Genomic DNA, 20,803 nt, shown 5'->3' on the forward strand with positions numbered 1-20,803 from the left:
TATGCATATAAGGCCCTCAGTTTGCTGATTCTTGGCTGGTCACAAGTTAACTAACTAGTCATGACATAAAAGTGAAATTAGATCCAAAGGCTGCCAAAGTTCCAGGTTCTGAGATGTCATGTTTAATGATGTCATAGAGAATTTCCCCTTATGTTCTGGTGAGGACTCTATAATTAATGACAGACAGCTACAGCGATCCAATTGAACCAACAAGAGATGTTTGTCAGCAATTCCCAGGTGTAAATCATGGTGCAGATTATTAAAGACATGGCAAGTATTTACTGGGCTTCACTGAATATTTCAAAAGTGGCTGTCTTAAGAGGAGATTTTATAAACCTTAAGAATGATTTCCTCTATCCAGTATAGCTCTGTAGCAAGGGGAGATTTTAAAGTTCTTGCTCTTCGTGTTGTTCTTTGAGGGATGGCACTATCTAGAGAAGTAGCCAAGGGACAAATTGATCAAAAAGGGTTTTTTTTCTCCCTGATTTCTATTTCTCGCTCTGACTCTAGCTGGATTCAGGCCAGCTCTTAACATAGCCTTTCCTGTATCTGGTCCCATGGATTCCACCTTAGTTGTTACCTGGAAAATTCTATGGAAGTGAGAGAGTCCACATCTTCTCTCCCAACCTAGGAAAAAGAGCAGAAACCCCAGACATACCTAAGAAGTGGGGTAGGAAAAATGATGGCTAGTAGTATCAATATTCCCTTAGGTGTTGCCCGATGTTACTGTCACAACAATTATAAATACGTGTATAGGGCAGAGTTAACTCTTTAATTATGAAGAAGAAAATTGCTTCTAAAAGACAGGTCAAGGGCCCACCTCATATAAGGAGTGGTACAGGCTTTAGAACCCAGACCTTCTGATGCCAGGCCTGATTACAGAAGAGAGCTAGAGAGAGGGGGAAGGGCATAGGGCCTCACATCCATCAGCACCCTGATTTAGACCTTTGAAATTTTCTCCAAATGTGGCTATGCATAAGTTCACAAAAATGATAACTACCAGATTAAAAGAAGGCATTGCCATGTAACTTTGATATAAAAAAAGTCTTAAAATACCACGCATTTGCTAATGCTTTTGGAAATTTTAAAATTTTTCTGGGGATCTCACAGAATAGCTGAGAGCCTTACTCTTCCCTAAGAAGCCCTCTTCTCTTCTCCCCAGACACCTTTCCTGAGAGCCTTCTGTCTCCTTTTTATCTTTATTCAGATGTCACCTTCTCTTTGAGGCAACTTGGGCCATCCAAACTACAATTGTAATCCAAGTCCCATCCTTCCTTCCTCCCTTATTTCTCTCTTTTTTTCTTTATTATTAAGGATCACTAACATACTATATATTTACTTATTGATCTATCAGCATCCTCTTCTAAAATGCAAGCTCCATGAAGGTAGGGAATTTTTGGTCTGTTCTGTTTTGTTTTTGTCCACCATTGTGTCCTAGCAGCTTGTGCAGTGTCTGGCATTGTATAGGCCTAAACAGGTACATGTTGAATAAATACCTATATCGTGGGAGTATTCCCTTTAGATAATTTAGCCAAGTCAAGTTCATGAGTCCAACTAGGCCAGTTCACACCAAAACAACCACTGCTAAGAAGTGAAAGGTGTTGGGAACTTATAAGGATGGCCCCTACCTTATAACTTCAGAAGCCAGTGAGCAATGAAGTTTGGCGTGACTCTCTGAAAAGTTAGTTATCCCATCCTCCAGGAATACTGGTGAGGGAAGAGAGTGCATCTCCTTTCAGTCATCAGTTCCACCTGCTTGAAACTAAACCAAATGGCAACATAATTGTCAAGACTCCCCCATTATAGAGCAATTTGCCTTTTGTGTGGAGTTAACCCCATCCCTAATGGGGATAGTCCCTTCTTAATTTATTCCAACTAATGATCCCATTCTCCCTCCCCACCAGTTTAAATTGGTCCAGGGATGAGCACAGTCAATGCAATTAGGGCCAGTGAAAGGAAGAGTGGGGTCTGGACAGTTAGCTCAGTTGGTTAGAGCATGTTGCTGATAACACCAAGTGAAGGGTTCAATCCCTGCACTGGCCGGTTGCCAAAAAAGGAAAAATAAAATGGAAAAAAAGGACAATGAGTCCCATTACTATGAAGAACTCACAAGATGATTTTGTGTCATGATTAAGAATACAGGCTCTGGAGTCAGGCTCCTTAGGTTCAACTATACTATTCACCAGCTGGTTGACCATGAGAAAGTTAATGAAATTCAGTTTTTTCATCTGTAAAATGGAGATAATATAACACACTCCATAGGGTGGTTGTAAAGATTATGGGGGAGAATATCAGGCAGAGAATAAATTAGCTACCATTGTTGCAATTCCAGTGGGAGAAGGAAAAATAAACCTTGAATAGAGCACTACATCCTACCGAATCATTCATTCATCAAGTAAACACTGTATGAGCATTTACCAGGTGCCAGTTTGGGGCCATGGGAGGTATAGGGTTGAATCAGAATTGAGTCCTCTAGGGAACTGGGAATATAAACTGTGCATGAAATAACCAGTGTAGGACAGTCACTTGGCATAAAGCAAGCAAGTATATGCACAGTTGTATGCGGTCCCATAAAGAACCTTTCTTAACTTAGATGACCTGGACAGTTGATGGAAAATTCATCAAGACACTTAGCAAAAAGCATGTCAAGTCCTTAAATGCATGGTTTTGACTGTAGCTGTAATAATGATCACTTCCCCAAAATAAAACAAAACAAGAAATGATTCAAGGTGTTAGATTAGTTTTTCTTCTTTTAAATTTTGGTATTAATGCATGTTTAGGCCCCTGTTTTAAAAAAAATCAAATCTAAGGCCGGCCAGTGGCTCACTCGGTAGAGTGCGGTGCTGATAACACCAAGGCCGCGTGTTCGGATCCTACATAGGGATGGCTGGTTTGCTCACTGGCTGAGTGTGGTGCTGACAACACCAAGCCAAGGGTTGAGATCCCCTTACCGGTCATCTTTTTAAATAAATAAATAAATAAATAAAAATTAAAAAAATCAAATCTAGACATCCACCTTGAAGAGCAGTTTACCCCACTATATTAGTCCATTTCTGTTGCTTATAACAAAATACACAGAACTGAGTAATTCGTAATAAAAGAAATTTATTGCTTACAGTTTCTGAGGCTGGGAAGTCCAAAGTCCAGGAACACATCTGGTGAGGGACTTGGTGGTGGTGACAGTGACCCAGGGGTCTCACATGGCAGAAAATGGCAGAGCAGAGAGAACTTCTCATATGCTCTTCTTTTAAAGCCCTCACACAGTTACAGTGGGAATTAAGCTTCTAATATATGAACGTTTGGGACACAATTCAATCAATCCACGGCACCCACTCTCTAACCTTCATCTCTCCCTGGTCAATCTCACCTTTTCTCTAGAGGTAACCACCATTACCAACCTCAGTTTCCAACCACTTTGGTGAATAGACTTCTAAATTTTCTTGTTGATTTATAATAATTTATACATACTTACAAAGAAAAATACCTCTGACCTCAGGGACATTTAGAAAAGGTTGGGTAACCTGGGGTAGGGCATCTGGAAAAGTTTTTGAGAACTAACCTGTCATTTTATTCTCTGCAAGACTATATGAGATTCCATGACTATACACATATCTTCATTTATGTTCTGGTTTCAGAACGAATTCAACACATTTTTGAAAGCTGCTGGACAGAAACTTGTGGTGGTTGAATTTTCAGCAAAATGGTGTGATCATTGCAAAAAAATGTATCCTATTTTTCATGTAAGTACAACCAGTATCTATATCACAGTTTTAGAAGAAATTTCCAGTCCCAAAACATTTTTCTCCAGTAATTCTTAAAAGTTTAGCACTTAAGAGCCATTATAGATCCATAGTTTCTTGAAGCATCCTAACCAGAAAATTAATATTACTTGTCTATGGATAATTCTGCAAGGAACATCAAGATGTGCAAAAAAGCCCAATTGTACAAATGAACAGATGGTTCTTATTATAATAAAGACATTTTACCAAAGTTCCAGAGTTCAGAACTTCCAAACATTGGACTAGATTATAGATAAACATGATACTTGTTTTAAACTGTAATATAAAAGGATAAACTTCCCCCAATTATTCAACCCTACTATCAGACAAACCATGTCTTTTTATTAAAGGCATTTTTGTTTTATTTATTCTATAGTTTTATTAAGGTTTAATTGATATACAAAAATCTGTACATTTAATGTATAAAATTGAGGAGTTTGGACATGTGCATGCACCCATAAGACCACTACCATAATCAATGTAACAAACTTATTTAACACTTCCAAAAGTTTTCCTGTGTACCTTTCGGGGGGTGTGAGTGTATGTGTGTGGTAAGAACACTTAACATGAGTTCTACCCTCTTAAATTTCTAAGTGCACAACACCACATTATTAACTATAAGTACTATGTTGTACGGCAGATCTCTAGAACTTATTCATCTTGTACAACTATAACTTTATACAATTGAACATTTCCTCATTTACCCCTCTCCCATCCCCTGGTAACCACCATTCAATTTTCTGCTTCTGTAAGTTTGACTATTTTAGATACCTCTTCTAGGTGGGATCAGGCAGTATGTGTTCTTCTGTGACTGACTTATTTCACTTAGCATAATGTCTTCCAGGTCCATCCATGTTGTCGCAAATGGTAGGCAAATCATACATCTAACACATTCCTTTCTTGTCCTTGATCTACTTTGTATAATGTGCCAGTAAAGCATTCTACTTAGCTGCAATCATATATTTATATTCAGATCTTTATTCATATATGCATTGGTTCATGTTTTTATAGAATCTCCAAATTAAAATTTTAATGTCTTTGTAATGTTTCAACTAGTTAATTTTTCTACTGCCCCAATTAAAAGTTTTTATCATTTTATTTATTTTTGGTATAACATGATGTAGAAAAGAATCTCAGGGCATTTTCTTTTCCTTTTTCCTTATTGTGCAAAAGTTTCACATTCATTTACGGTCAATTTTGTGAAATGTATTCCTTCAAATATAAAGAAGTTTTGGTCCCTTTAACACAACTGAAAACACTCTGGCTTATTTTTAGCAAGATTTCTAATATCTCAACCTTTGAGACTTGAACTCTTGAATCCACCTAAGTTAATTCTAGCCACAGTCACAACCTTCGACATTTAATTTAAAATGAATTTATATTTAAATAGAGAAATTGTCTACATGACATCTTAACATCCCTTCTATGCCTAAAATTCATAGAATATACACAGGGAAAGTTTAAATATCTAACAGACCACTCTATTCCAGCACTCAAAACTTTAAGAGAGTCTTCTTAACTTTGCCATAGAGATAGCCAGGAGTATAAGTATAGCCACATGCTACAAAGTCAAAGCTGATAAAATTTCGACAGCCAATAAGAGGCATTTCCATAAAGTAAAATGAAATCTGCATCTAGACAACCTCTCCCTCTTTCATACCTTGGGGTGGCACCAGCTCTGCTGTTGCTATAGCCAAGCTCTGCAGCTCCTCCTATACCCACCCTTACCTTTACAGGTGATGATAGTCCTTTTGTAAATAACCACCTCAAATTATCTTAATTTGATTGTGCCACCTATTTTCTGTCGGAATCCAGACTAATACATAGTTTTCAAATAAATTTTGGCACATCCACACTGTGAAATACTATTCGGATGTTAAAGAAAAAATTAAGTAGGCCCATATGCAGTGATGGAATTGTCTTCAGAACAACATATTATTAAGTAAGAAGAGCACAGTATAGAGGATTTTCTACGGTATGGCCCCATTTAAATAAAACAGAAACATATGTCTGTATAAATGTATATGTGTGTATGTATAAGCATATATACATACAAGGGTACTTCAAAAAGTTCATGGAAAATGAAATTTAAAAATAATTTGAATCTTTCCGTGAACTTTTTGAAGACCCGTGTGTGTGTGTGTGTGTGTGTGTGTGTGTGTGTGTGTGTGTGTGTACACATACATACAAAGAAGAACAGAAGGCTGCACACAAGCAAGTTTTCTTTTCATGAAAGGAAGTGAAAATTGGAAAAAGATTGTGAACAGGAGAATTTCATGTTTTGTTTTATTTTTCTTGTAAGGTTTAAACCTTTGCAAATAAATGTATTCATGTGTCATGTGTGTAATTTTTTAAAAACTGATAGTATACAAGGGGGTTGAAGAAAAGTACTTACACTGGGTCATTGTATCACAGATCATTAGACTAAGTCAGAGATCATAGCAGAAAACAGAAACCAAATTAGACAGAAAAGGACTTTATTTTTATTTTTATTTTTTAGCAAAATAGAAAAGTAATTTATTTATTTATTTTTATTGGTTATGAATATTCATGGAGATACAAAGCTGATTGTCCCCCCTCGTACCCTAGATATGAAGGCCAGATCCATACTGGAAGCATGCCCATTACCACAAATTGTAATTATACCCCGTGTCCCCTACCCAATTATCCCCAATCTCTCTCCCCCACCCCCTTTCCCCACTCCATTTTGTATCCCTAGGTATGTTCTCTCCCTCTGCAAGTCCAGTGCACCACTGTGATCTTTCTTTCCTTCCTTCTTTCTCTCTTAGCTCCCACATATGAGTGAGGACATGTGGTATTTATCCCTCTGTGCTTTGCTTATTTCACTCAACATAAGTTTCTTCGAGCTCATCCATGTTGTAAATGGGAGAATTTCATTCTTTTTTATGGCAGAGTAGTATTCCATGGTGTATATATACCGCAGTTTCCTTATCCAATCATCCATGGATGGACATTTAGGTTGGTTCCAGCTCTTGCCTATTGTAAATAGAGCTGCGATGAATGTGGGAGTGCAGGTATCCCTTTCACATGATTGCCATTCCTCTGGGTATATACCCAGAAGTGGGATTGCTGGATCATATGGAGGATCTATCTGTAATTGTTTGAGAAAACTCCATACTGTTTTCCATAGTGGTTGTACTAATTTAGAGTCCCACCAACAGTGCAGGAGTGTTCCCATCTCTCCACGCCCTCGCCAGCATTTGTTATTCACTGTCTTTTTTATTATAGCCAGTCTAACTGGGGTGAGGTGATATCTCAGTGTGGTTTTAATTTGCATTTCCCTGAAGACTAGTGATGCTGAGCAATTTTTAATGTACCTGTTGGCTATTTGTATGTCTTCCTTTGAAAAATGGATATTCAGCTCCAGAAAAGGACTTTAATGCAAGGAATTAAATGCTTATAAAATCATTGGGGAGGGGAGGTCAAGATGGCAGAGTAGTTGGTTCCTGGTGTTGCTCTCTCCCACAGAGAGACCAATTTGCAGCTTTTGAGGAGCAGTGACAGAGGACCCAAAATCTGTGCGTGAACGGACAGGAGCCACCTGCCATGGAACCCCAGTTCAGGTTGCTCCCCATTTCGTAGAGAGACTTTAGAGCTTTTGGGCTCACATGCCCCAAGCCTGATGGCCAGAGAAGGCAGGCAGGGCTGGCGGGGGGACTTCCGTCGCAGGCTGTCCATCTCCATGAGTGAGCTGAGAGGCACGGGTTCCCAACCCTGAGCCAGAGGAGCCGGTGAAAGCTGATGGGGTGGGAATTCTGGCCCAGGCTGTCTCATCTCGGTGAGCAGCCTGAGAGGCTCCGGGATCCTAAGCCCCAAGTCAGACGAGCTGGTGAAGGCTGATGGGATGGGAATTTTGGCCCGGGCCATCCTGTCTCTGTGAGTGACCTGAGAGGCTCTGGGTTCCCACACCACCCAACCCGCTGGTGAAGGCAGGCGGGGTGGGACTTCCTATCCAGGCTAGTTTCTGCTGTCCAGAAGCATCAGACCCTTCAGGATCCAAGCCAGACATCAGGGTGAAAGGAGTGAACTGTGATACCCCCGGCCACAATGACAAAACACCAAAGTGAAGAAACCAGAAATATAAAAAACCAAGAAAGTACATCACGACCAAAGGAAATTAATAACTTACAAGTACTAGATCCTATAGAACAGGAAGTCTTTGAAATGACAGACAAGGAATTTAGAGTAACTATTCTAAGGAAACTAAATGAGATACAAGAAAACTCAGTTAGACAACACAATGAAATGAGAAAAAACATACAGAATCTGAAAGAAGGAATGTACAAAGAAATCAACACCTTGAAAAAGAATGTAGCTGAGCTTGTGGAGCTGAAGGGTTCATTCAACAAAATAAAAAATACAAAACAGAGTTTAACCAGCAGACTTGAACAAGCACAAGAGAGAATTTCTGACCTCTAAGATGGGCTGTTTGAATTATCACAGGCAGACTAGAAAAAAGAAAAAAGAATCAAAAAAATTGAAGAAAATTTAAGCAAGACAACTGACAACCTTAAGCACTCAAATATACGCATCATGGGTATTCCAGAAGGGGAGGAAAAAGGAAATGGCATTGAAAACATACTCAATGAGATAACAGCAGAAAACTTCCCAGGTATAGGGAAAGTCACAGATCCCCAGATTCAAGAAGCCTAAAATCACCAAACACATTCAACCCAAAAAGGTCCTCTCCAAGACATGTGATAATCAGACTGACAAAAATCAAAGACAAAGAGAGAATCTTAAAAGCTCCAAGAGAGAAGCAGCAAGTCACTTATAAGGGAGTCCCAATCAGAATAACATCAGACTTTTCATCAGAAACATTAAAAGCCAGAAAAGAATGGGATAATATATTCAAAACACTAAAGGACAAATATTACCAACCAAGAATACTTTACCCAGCAAAGCTATCCTTCCAAAATGAAGGACACATTTCTCAGACAAACAAAAATTGCAGTTCACTACCACACGGCCAGCCCTACAAGAAATTCTCAAGGAAGTACCAGGTTTGATACCACAAAAACAACCATCACTACCATGAATACACAAGAAAGAACAATACCTACCAGCAAAACAAAAATGCTAACAAAAGAGAGAAAAAATAGTTTATCTACCACCTCAAGAAACCAACAAATACAGAAGACAAACAGAAAATTTGAAAGAAAGGAACAAAAGATACTTCAGACATCTAAACAAAGATCAGTAGAATGTTAGGAGTAAATCAACACCTTTCAATAATAACTCTAAATATAAAGGGATTAAATTCCCCATTCAAAAGACACAGACTGACTGACTGGATTAAAAAGAAGGACCCAACAATATGCTGTCTCCAAGAGACTCACTTGACCTGTAAAGACATACATAGACTAAACGGATGGAAAAAGATATATCATGCAAGTAGAAATGAAAAACGAGCTGGAGTAGCTATTCTTAATTAGACAAAATAGACTTTAAAGCAAAAACCATTAAAAGAGATAAAGATGGCCAATATATAATGATAAAAGGATCTATCCATCAAGAACACATAACAATCATAAATATAAACATACCTAATGTCAGAGCAGCCAGATTTACAAAGCAAACACTATTAGATCTAAAAAAGAGAAATAGACAACAACACCATAATAGTGAGGGACCTGAACACCCCACTCTCATCACTGGACAGATCATCTAGGCAAAAAATCAACAAAGAAACATAAGATCTAAACAATACTTTAGACCAATTGGATTTGGCAGATATCTACAGAACATTCCACCCAACAACCTCAGAATATTCATTCTTCTCTTCAGCACATGGAACATTCCCCAGTACAGACCACATGTTAGGTCACAAAGCAAGTCTTAACAAATTCAAAAAAATTAGAATTATTCCATGTATTTTTTTCTGATCACAATGGATTAAAATTAGAAATCAATAATAAATGAAACTCTGAAAACTATACAAACTCATGGAAATTAAACAACATTCTACTTAATGACGTGTGGGTCCAAGAAGAAATTAAACAGGAAATCAAACAATTTCTTGAAACTAATGAAAATAATGACATATCATACCAAAACCTGTGGGATACTGCAAAAGCAGTGTTAAGGAGGAAATTTATTGTATTAAATACTTACTTAAGAAAAATGGAAAGATGGCAAATAAATAACCTAACTCATCACCTTAAAGATCTAGAAAAACAAGAACGATCAAAACCTAAAGTTAGTAGACGGAAAGAAATAATTAAGTTCAGAGCAGAACTAAATGAAATAGAAACAAAAAACAATACAAAAGATCAATGAAACAAAAAGTTGGTTCTTTGAAAAGATTAATAAAATCAACAAACCTTTAGCAAGACTAACAAAGAAAAGAAGAGAGAAGACTCAAATAACAAAACTTAGAAATGAAAAAGATGATATTACAACTGACACCTCAGAAATACAAGGAATCATTAGAGACTACTATAAACATCTATATGCCAACAAATTTGAAAATCTGGAGGAAATGGATAAATTCCTGAATGCATACAAATTACCAAAACAATAACAATAAAAGAGATTGAAGCTGTTATCAGAAAGCTCCCAACAAAGAAAAGCCCTGGATCGGATGGGTTCACTGCAGAGTTCTACCAAAACTTCAAAGAGAAACTGATACAAATTCGATACAAACTGTTCCAAAATATTGAAACAGAGGCCATTCTCCCACTCATTCTATGAGGCAAACCTCACCCTGATACCAAAAACAAAGATGCATCAAAAATAGAAAACTACAGGCCAATATCCTTGATGAATATAGATGCAAAAATCCTCTATAAAATACTAGCTAACAGAATACAGCAACAAATACAGAAAATTATACAACATGATCAAGTGGGATTCATCCCAGGGATGCAAGGTTGGTTCAACATATGCAAATCAATAAATGTGATATACCATGTTAATAAAAGCAAAGACAAAAACCACATGATCATCTCTATTGATGCTGAAAAGGCATTTGACAAAATTCAACATTCTTTCATGATAAAGACTCTCTACAAGTTAGGTACAGATGGAAAGTATCTCAACATAATTAAAGCCATATATGATAAGCCCACTGCTGAAAAACAGGAACTAGACAAGGATGCCCACTCTCACCACTCCTATTCAACACAGTGTTGGAAGTACTAGCCAGAACAATCAGAGAAGGAAATAAAGGCATCCAGATTGGAAAGGATGAAGTCAAGCTGTCCCTTTCTGCAGATGATATGATCCTATATATTGAACAGCCTAAAGCTTCTATAAAAAAACTCCTAGAGTTGATAAACGATTTCAGCAAAGTTGCAGGTTACAAAATCAACACACAAAAAGCAGTAGCATTTCTATACTCCACTAGTGAACATGCAGAAAAAGAAATCAAGAAAGCTAGGCTATTTACAATACCCACCAAAAAAAATAAAATATTTAGGAATAAAGCTGACCAAGGATGTGAAAAATCTCTACAAAGAGAACCACAAACCACTGTTGAAAGAAATTAAAGAGGACACAAGAATATGGAAAGATATTCCATGCTCTTAGATTGGAAGAATTAACATTGTGAAAATGTCCATATTACCCAAAGTGATCTACAAATTCAATGCAATTGCCTTCAAAATTCTAATGACATTTTTCTCTGAGATGGAAAAAGCTATCCAGACATTCATATGGAACAACAAAAGACTATACATAGCCAAAGCAATCCTGAGCAAAAAAAAAAAAAATAAAGCTGGTGGCATAACACTACCTGACTTTAAACTATATTACAAAGGTATAATAACCAAACAGCATGGCACTGGCATAAAAACAGACACACAGATCAATGGAACAGAATAGAGAACCCAGAAATTAACTCAAATGTCTACAGCCATCTGATCATTGACAAAGGCAGCAAGTCTACATACTGGGGAAGAGACTGCCCTTTCAACAAATGGTGCTGGGAAAACTGGATAATCATATGTAGGAGAATGAAACTAGACCTGTATTTTTCACCACATACCAAAATCAACTCAAAATGGATTAAAGAATTAAATATACACTCTGAAACAATAAAACTCCTTAAAGAAAACATAGGGGAAACACTCCAAGAAGTAGGAGTGGGTACAGAATTCATGAATAGTACACAAAAAACACAAGCAACTAAAGGTAAAATAAACAAATGGGATTATATCAAACTAAAAAGCTTCTGCACAGCAAAAGAAACAATCAACAGAGTAAAAAAACAACCAACAGAGTGGGAGAAAATATTTGCTAAATATACATCTGACAAAGGATTAATATCCAGAATATACAAGGAACTCAAACAACTTTACAACAACAAAAATATAACCCAATTAAAAAATGGGCAAAGGAGCTGAACAGACATTTTTCAAAGGAAGTTATACGAATGGCCAATAGACTCATGAGAAAGTACTCAATATCACTCAGCTTCCAGGAATGCAAATCAAAACTACACTGAGATACCATCTCACTCTGGTTAAGACAGTTAACATCAAAAAGACTGAGAATGATAAGTGCTGGAGAGGTTGTGGAGAAAGAGCAATTCTTATACACTGTTGGTGGGGCTTTAAAATGGTGCAGCCTTTATGGAAAATGATATGGAGGTTCCTCAAACAATTACAGATAGATCTACCATATGACCCAGCGATTCCACTGCTGGGAATATATCCAGAAGAATGGAAATCAGCATGCAGAAGGGATACCTGTACTCCAACATTTATTGCAGCTCTATATATGGAACCAGCCCATATGTCCATCATCTGATGAGTGGATAAGGGAACTGTGGTACATCTACACAATGGAATACTACTCCGCAATAAAAAAGAACAAAATACTACCATTCGCAACAACATGGATGGACTCAGAGAATATTATATTAAGTGAAACAAGTCAGGCACAGGAAGAGAAATACCACATGCTCTCACTTATTTGTGGGAGCTAAAAATTAATAAATAAATAAACATACAAACAAATAAAGGATGGGGGGAAGAAGACAGAATAGCCACAAAAATTCCTTGAACTATTTAAGTCAAGTGAACAGATACAATGTGAGACGGTGGAGAGGAACAGGTAAAGGGGCATGAAAATCAAGTACAATGTATTTTGAGAAGTAAAATAAAATTAAATTAAAAATTTAAAAATAAATAAAATAAAATAAATGCCACATCACTATGATACTCTGTGATGCAAAAGTCAAATAAAATAAAATAAAATAAAATCACTGGAAGATTGGATGATAGGCTCTAGGTTGAAACCCCATTAACGGCTCTCTTAGAATACCATAGATCCTCCTATGGTGTTTTAGTCCATTTAGTGTTGCTATAACAGAATTACCTGAGACTGGGTAATTTATAAAGAAGAGAGGTTTATTAGGCTTACGATTCTGGGACAGCTGCATCTGGCATGGGCCTCAGACTGCTTCTACTCATGGTGGAAAGTGGCAGGCAGCTTGCGCATACAAGCAGATCACGTGGCAAGAGGAAGCAAGAGAGAGAGAGAGAAGGTGCCAGTCTTTTTAAGCAACAAGCTCTCACAGGAACTAAGAGAGCAAGAACTCAGTCATCAATCCCCCCTCCCCCAGGGAGAGCATTAATCCATTCATGAGGAATCCGCCCCCATGGCTCAATCAGTTTCCAACACTGCCACATTGGAGATCAAATTTCCGCATGAGTTTTGGAGGGGACAACACATCCAAACTGCATCATATGGAGATCCTAACTTTGCCATAATCAGAAGTGAGGGGAAATGGGAGGCTACTACCAGGGGAAGAAAAAGAAAAAAACAACAGGGCATCAGGTGGGGAGTCAGAACAAGGATCAGGGAGTCACTACTGTGAGTCACTACTGTGGCAACTGCCTGTGGATGTCCAGGAATTGATATCTGGACACTGGAACCCTGAGTAAGGCTGCTGCTGCTGCTGTCCCCACCATCACTGCCTCCCATACCCATGGTCTTGCTTTCCAGCAGCAACAACAAAAGGCAAGAAGAAAGTAGTTTCTGTCTCACTTCTGCCTTCCAAGTCCCACCTGCATGCATCTCATTGGTAAGACCAAATTTTCATCCAGAACTCTAGCTGCAAGGGAGTCCAAGGAATCTTCACTTTTTTTCCTTTCTAGCTTCTGCAAGGAGGTGGAATGGAAGTTAGGAAATTAAACCATTTTTCAAGTGTGTGGGGAGGAGAATTCAAGACATTTTCAGACACACAAAAACTAAAAGTTTATTACCTACAGAGTCTCTCCAAAGAAACTGCTAAAAGATATATTGCAACAAGTAAAAAAAGTGAATCATAAGAAAATGTGTGTTTTAAGAAGTGATTTAAAACTTTAAATCTTGGGCCAACCCCGTGGCTCACTTGGGAGAGTGTGGCGCTCGGAGCGCCGAAGCCGCAGGTTCGGATCCTATATAGGGAAGGCTGGTGCACTCACTGGCTGAGCACAGTGCAGACGACACCAAGCCATGGGTTACGATCCCCTTACCGGTCACAAAAAAAAAAAAGAAAAAAAACTTTATATCTTAAGTAACCTCCACAGTCTCATATAATCTGGACCTTGATGACAAAAAGCAGAGTTCAGCAAACTTTTCCTGTAAAGAACAAGATAGCAAATATTTTTAACTTTGAGGGCTATATGGTCACTGTCACAACCACTCAACTTTGTTGCTATAGCTCAAAAGCCAATGACAATACAAAATGAATGTGTTAACTGTGTTGCAATAAAACTTTATTTACAAGAACAGGTGGAGAGCTGGATTTTGTCCACAGAGCATAGTTTGCCAGCCCAGGGCTAAGACAATCACCAGGCATCCAACCCTGATGAGAGCATTTCTGGAGAAAGACAGCATATAAATTTGTTAAAAAATTGCATGGTGTGATCATGGGAAAGCAAGTAGTCTGTGAGGATAACCTATAATGTACACAATGGAAGTGGCAAAAAATGAGACTCAGAAAGGAAGCTGAGCCCAGATCAAGAAAAACTCTGTATTATAACTTAATGAGTTGCTGGGGAGAGCCAAAATAGAAGAATTTTAAAGATTGTGCCATACATATTGCACACAGGTATTGATATGCAACTCTGTACCTCACAGATATGTATAATGAACTGTTTCAACTTAAAAAAAAAAAAAGGATTGTGCCATAATCAAATGTGGGTTTTAGAAAATTTGGCAGTGTTGTACAAGGGGTTGGAAAGACTGAAAGCAAGTAATCCAATGTGAATGACAATCTCAATGACAGGTTTACCAAAATTAAGGCAGTAGCTTTTGGAGAAAAAGGAAAGATCAAATTCAGGAGACATTTTAGGGTTAAGAGCAACAGAACAGCTGACCAAATGATAACAGATTATATATGAGAAAGAATAAAGCAGAAGGAAGAGGAGGAGTTGTTATTTTTGTCATTGCTGCTGCTGCTGTTGTTTGGGGGAAGGGAGATAGTGAGGAAAGGCAATATCCATAAGGGAATTCCAACCTAGCAAGAAACCCATATGTTTACCTTCCTTCCAGCTACTACTTGATATAAAAATGGCAAATGTCCATTTCCTGACAGACTTGGAAGACTCTGAAAACTTCATAAACAGAATCTGATCCTGGGAACTAGCTGTCCATATAACCCATTTTCATGATTCCTACTGGAGAGTATCCATTTATCTTCAGACTCAAAAAGTGCAAGTCAATTGCCCCAGAGTTCTTGAACAATACCATTTTCCTGCCAGGTTTGGAGAGGCTGCCAATCAAAATCAGCATCTTTTTAATCTGAAAAGTACTCCAAAACTCCAAAGGCCTTTGTGTGTATTATCTAAGAGTTGTCTTGCCATTTCACCACCTTGATGGGCCACTGAAGAAAGAACTCCCACTTCAGTCACAATCCAAAGACAAAACAACTGGGGAGAATTTCCTGCAGCAGACTCACATATCCACCTAAGCACCCCAAGGGGTGCTTCTTCCTGCTTCTCCATAGGAAACCAGCCCAGTGACAGCTCCATCTCTTATTGTTTCCATTTGGCAAGCTTTGGAAACATCACACCACCATCAGAGAGAGGTCCCATTTGAAACAGGTCACTGGAAATGCTTAAGATGTGATTTTAAGCAAACAAATCAAGATACTATCAAGTGCCCTTATGAACACAGCTGTCTGAAAAGAACCCCAGCGGGTGACATTTATAGGTCACTCCTGCTGCTGGGGCAGCTTCTGTGTCCTCAACCTCAGACCTGTTACCAACATCATTATCATCAGTCCTGCCAAAGATGTTTCCAGGACAAAACAGAAGCACAAGAAAGTTCCTTCTTCGCTTCTCCCACCTTCTGTTTCCTACAAATGGAAATAGAAGGTTCCCATCGGCAGAGCCTAACTGGAAGTCAGATGGCAAAGGTGTCTGGAAAAATCGAGCTTCAATATATATATATAGCAGAGCACAGATGGATGGTACTGGAGGTGGAAATCAATTAGGCTAATGGTCAGCCTGAAAATGTTGCTATTGCCCCAGCCAGAACAGCCTCCTACCACCACCAGCTCTCAGAACATCTGGCAAGGGGAGAAGGTAGAGTTTGGGTATTTGGTTCAGAGAACTGGATCATGAAGACCACTGAGGAAGCACTCTCCAGACTACCCTCCCAAGAAAAAGCTACTATCCCTTTTCCCACCCCACAGGGTAAGTCTGGACCCACTGCATGCATTTCATTATTTCTTTGCTTTCTGCCCTTTTCCAACCTTGGAGCTCTAATCTTCATTTCAGTTCTTTGACTCTGGTTCTCCCATCGGTCCTTGCTTGACTTTGGCATCAACTGGCATTTGACCTGGTGCTTCAAGGTCTGGGCAGTAGTAACATGCCAAAAAGATGCATGGCTCTCTGTAGCAACCTTTCTGTTCATTCTTGTTTTTGCCCAAAGACATTTCTAGTGCGTATTTTAACATTAACGCTGAACTAACGGGAAAATTTTATTCTTTTATTTTGAAGGCAATGTCTCGGCAATACCAAAATGTACTGTTTGCTAATGTGGATGTAGATGATTCTTGGGTAAGAATTTTAAGTCCTCCATGCAGATACTTAAAATCTTAATGCAATGTAATTGAGTAGCACTGTCTTAGTGATTACATAATCAATTTAAAATCAAGTAGAATTTCACCTTTTTTTAATAAACTGTAGTAAACTCCCTCATAATACTCTTGTATGTTTTGTATTTCTTAAAAAAAAAAAAAAAAGTTAGCAGATATATGGCTCTCCTGTGGCCTCTCTCCCCTCCCACACTGTGGCAGATTTCACTAATCAACTCCGATATTCTTTACCACATGCTCTGGATTCTGCCCCAGAATCCCCCTCAGCAGACTTGCTCTAGGCAGACAATACCAATCAGCTGGAGTTGGGCTCATGATGAAAAGTTATTTTCACACCTGTGATAGATTAGGACTCAATTCCTAACTCAATGCATTACAGACATTTTACTATACCTTGTTTTCCTCTTGTATCTTATGCTTTTTGTTGCTTTTTCTAAATATCACAAGGAGTTCCAGGAAGTCCCTCCCTCATATCCCTAGAGCCATCCTTCCCTACCCTAGCCCCCCAAAAATCATCCTGATATCCTCAATCAACATGTATCCCATTAATACACACAGTGTCCTTGCAAAATTATTCTTCCTAACATTTGTTAATTTATGAGGAAAAGTAACAATAACATGTGACCTATGCATACATTAAATTGAATTTGAACTTTAGAGTGAAAACAAATCTGTTTTTCACCATTCTGCCCTTTAATGGTTTGTGACCTATTATTTAACCTGTATAAACTTAAGTTTCTTCATCTCTAAAAGAGGGCAATAATACTTAACAGAAGATAAAGTGAGAATAAAATACATAAAATATAGGACATGGTGCCCAGAGCATAACGGAAGTTCCATTTCTCCATTTCCTTCAAGCTTCACTGAAGAGTAACAGTGTTTAATTGCCCTTCAGGCTGAATCATATACTATGGATTCATAGTACACAGCCAGGACCATTATTTCTTTGTCTTTTTATATTTGCAGGGTTGTGCAACCATCACTATAATCAATTTTAGAACATTTTTACCATTCCCAAAAGAAACACTGTGCCCTTTAGCAGTCACACCCAGTTTCCTACATCCCCCACACCCAACCCTGGGCAACCACAAATCTACATCTCTCTATGGATTTGCTTGTGCTGAGCATTCCATATAAATGAAATCATCAAATACATGGTCTTTAGTGACTGGCTTCTTTCACTTATAAGTTTTCAAGGTTCACCTGTGTTACAGAATGTATCAGCATTTCATTCCTTTTAACTGCTGGATGATATTCCATTGTATGGATATACCACCTTTTATTTATCCATTCATCCATTGATGGACATTTGGGTTGTTTGTACCTTTTGGCTATTGCAAACAATACTGGTATAGACATTAGTCTATGAGTTTCTGTGTGAGCATAAGTTTTTGTTTCTCTTGGGTATGTATCTAGGAGTGGAATTGTTGGGTCATATGGTAACTCTATGTTTACGTTTTTGAGAAACTGATGAACTGTTTTCTGAAGCAGCTGCACCATCTTACATCTCACCTTCATAATAGGAGAGTTCTGATTGTTCCACATCCTTGTCCACACATGTTATTGTCTGGCTTTGGATTATAGCTCTTTGTCTTTTAAAGAGAAATAAAATGTACAATTTACTCATAGCAATTTATCTACTAATTGTTGTCACTGCTTTGGTTCTAAAAATTATAATTTTGGGGGGAGGGGCTGTGGGTGGCAGGGGAAGAAATTTATGGCCAATAAAATGATAGGTATGTCAGAGAGAGGTGTCCAGTTCTTTTGACCCTTTGGATGGTTAACTTTCTTTATACTCCTAAACAAGATAAACAAAAACTGGCATTTGGAAGCAGTTTAAAATGGATTAAAATAGTTGGGATTCTGGTATGTTCTCTTGTCTTTTGGCTTCAAATGTTTCACAAAGACGGGTGGTGAAGAGGATGTGGGGCTTAAAAGAAAGAAATATGTAAGTCTTACTTAAAATGCTAAAGCAGTATACCATGACATGTCTCAGGCGTGAGTTATGAAGATACATTTACTCTTTCCTATTACTGAGATGGCCTCTTTCCATGTTGGGTTTCACTGGGGCCCCTCTGCAATCTTTCACAAGGTCCTTTAATTAGAGCTCATTTAGACATTCAGTGTCCATTCTGTTTGGGCCTCCATCTCTAACCTCTCTCCTGAAGCTCTGGGATGAAAAGGCCCAGGAATGCTGAAATAGTCATTTTCGATATAACATTCCTGGAGGCTTTGAGGAAATGTAGGAAAAGTTCTGACAGGAGAGTCTGTACAGTGTCAGTTATCCCTGGGCTTTAAGACAAACCTTATGAGAAGTCACCAAGTAAGATGCTTGGGACAGAGAGGACATCAAAACTGTAACCTCATGTCATTTCTTTTCTTTCCCAGGAGTTGGCCAAAACTTGTCACATCAAAGCAATACCCACATTTCAAATGTTCAAGAAGATCAAGAAGGTATGTTTCCATGGTAATCAGCAGGATTGAATTAGATTATAGAAGCATCATAGCCCCCCAGAAAGCCTTGGGTATCCTGGGTGGATAAAACAACTACATGTATTTTTAGTACTTAAAGTGATTCTTAGTTTCTGAAATTTACATACTAGAAGAAAGTTTTTAAAAAATGTGTGACATAATAAATCTCACAATTCAGACCATCTAAGGTATCCAAATCCCCAAGAATTATCCCAATATTACCCCTAACCCAGGGTAGAACCATCAAGAAAGAATATTCCAGAGGAGGACATAATGAAATTCTCACACAAATGTATACAGGTTGTTAACAACACTTGGGTAAATGTTAATCAAAAACTATCACAAGGTAATATAGCCTAGAGGTTGAGCACACAGGTTCTGGGTTCAGATTCCCACAGTTCAAATACTAGTGCTAGCTGAGGGCATCCCCCCACACCCAGAAGCAGGCAAGAGAGCAGGCCAAAAATGCCACTTCCATGCGGGTGGCCCACACAGCCACCACCACAGCCATAGCTGCCACAAAAGGGGCTTGATGCCACAGCAGTAGCCACAGCTACCATGCAGGTGGCACACCAGACACTTGACTGCACTGACACAAGGAGAGTCACCAGCAGAGTTCAGAAAAAGAAGAGCATGTCTCTCTCCTCAAAGCCCACTCCAGAGTAATAGAAGAAGCAACTGCTCTGCCAGATGACCAGACATTAATGTAGTGATATTAGAAATATGAAAACCCAAGAAAATATGACACCACCAAAAGAATACAGTAATTCTAAAATATTAGACCCTACAGAGCAGGAAACACTTGAAATGACTGAAAAGGAATTTTGAGCAACAATCTTAAGGAAACTCATTGAGATACAAGAAGCAAAATGAAATGATTTTAAAAATCCAGGACATGAAGAAGGAAATTTACAAAGAAATCAATACCTTAATGAAAAATGTAGCAGAACTCATGGAACTGAAAGATTCACTCGATAAAATAAAAAAACACAACTGATAGCTTAAACAGCAAGCTAGAACAAGCAGAAGAAAGAATTTCTGATTTTGAAGATAGTTTTTTCAAAATAACCCCAGCAGACAAAAAAAGGAAAAAAGAATTTTAAAAAATGAAGAAAATCTAAGAGCTAGCAGACAACCTTAAGCACACAAACATTTGAATCGTGGGTGTTCCAGAAGGGAAGGAGAAAGGAGAAGGCATGGAAAATGTATTTCATGAAATAATAATGGAAAACTTCCCATGGAGAGACATGGGCCTTCAGATCCAGGAGGCTCCAAGATCCCCAAACAGATTCAACCCAAAATATCCTCTCCAGGACACATTACAGCCAAACTGGCAAAGCTCTAAGACAAAAAGAGAATCTTAAAAGAAGCAAGAGAAAAGCATCAAGTCACCTATAAGGGAGCCCCTATCAGACCAACAGCAGACTTCTCAACAGAAACCCTACATGACAGAAGAAAATAGGATGATATATTAAAAATACTAAAAGAAAATAACTGC

General features: G+C 38.3%; 1 protein-coding gene across 1 annotated transcript in view; it reads left to right on the forward strand.

Annotated features, from left to right (window-relative positions):
* The first annotated feature begins 246 nt into the window (after positions 1 to 246).
* TXNDC8 (thioredoxin domain containing 8) overlaps positions 247 to 20,803 on the forward strand; it is a 50,092-nt gene continuing 29,535 nt past the window's right edge. Inside the window, exons 1-4 of the mRNA XM_063081502.1 lie at positions 247 to 270; positions 3,636 to 3,740; positions 16,736 to 16,795; positions 19,222 to 19,287. Coding sequence (XP_062937572.1) covers positions 247 to 270; positions 3,636 to 3,740; positions 16,736 to 16,795; positions 19,222 to 19,287 — 255 coding nt within the window. The remainder of the gene's footprint in view (positions 271 to 3,635; positions 3,741 to 16,735; positions 16,796 to 19,221; positions 19,288 to 20,803) is intronic.

Source organism: Cynocephalus volans, chromosome 17, assembly GCF_027409185.1.
Source record: "Cynocephalus volans isolate mCynVol1 chromosome 17, mCynVol1.pri, whole genome shotgun sequence".
NCBI classification, from domain to species: domain Eukaryota; kingdom Metazoa; phylum Chordata; class Mammalia; order Dermoptera; family Cynocephalidae; genus Cynocephalus; species Cynocephalus volans.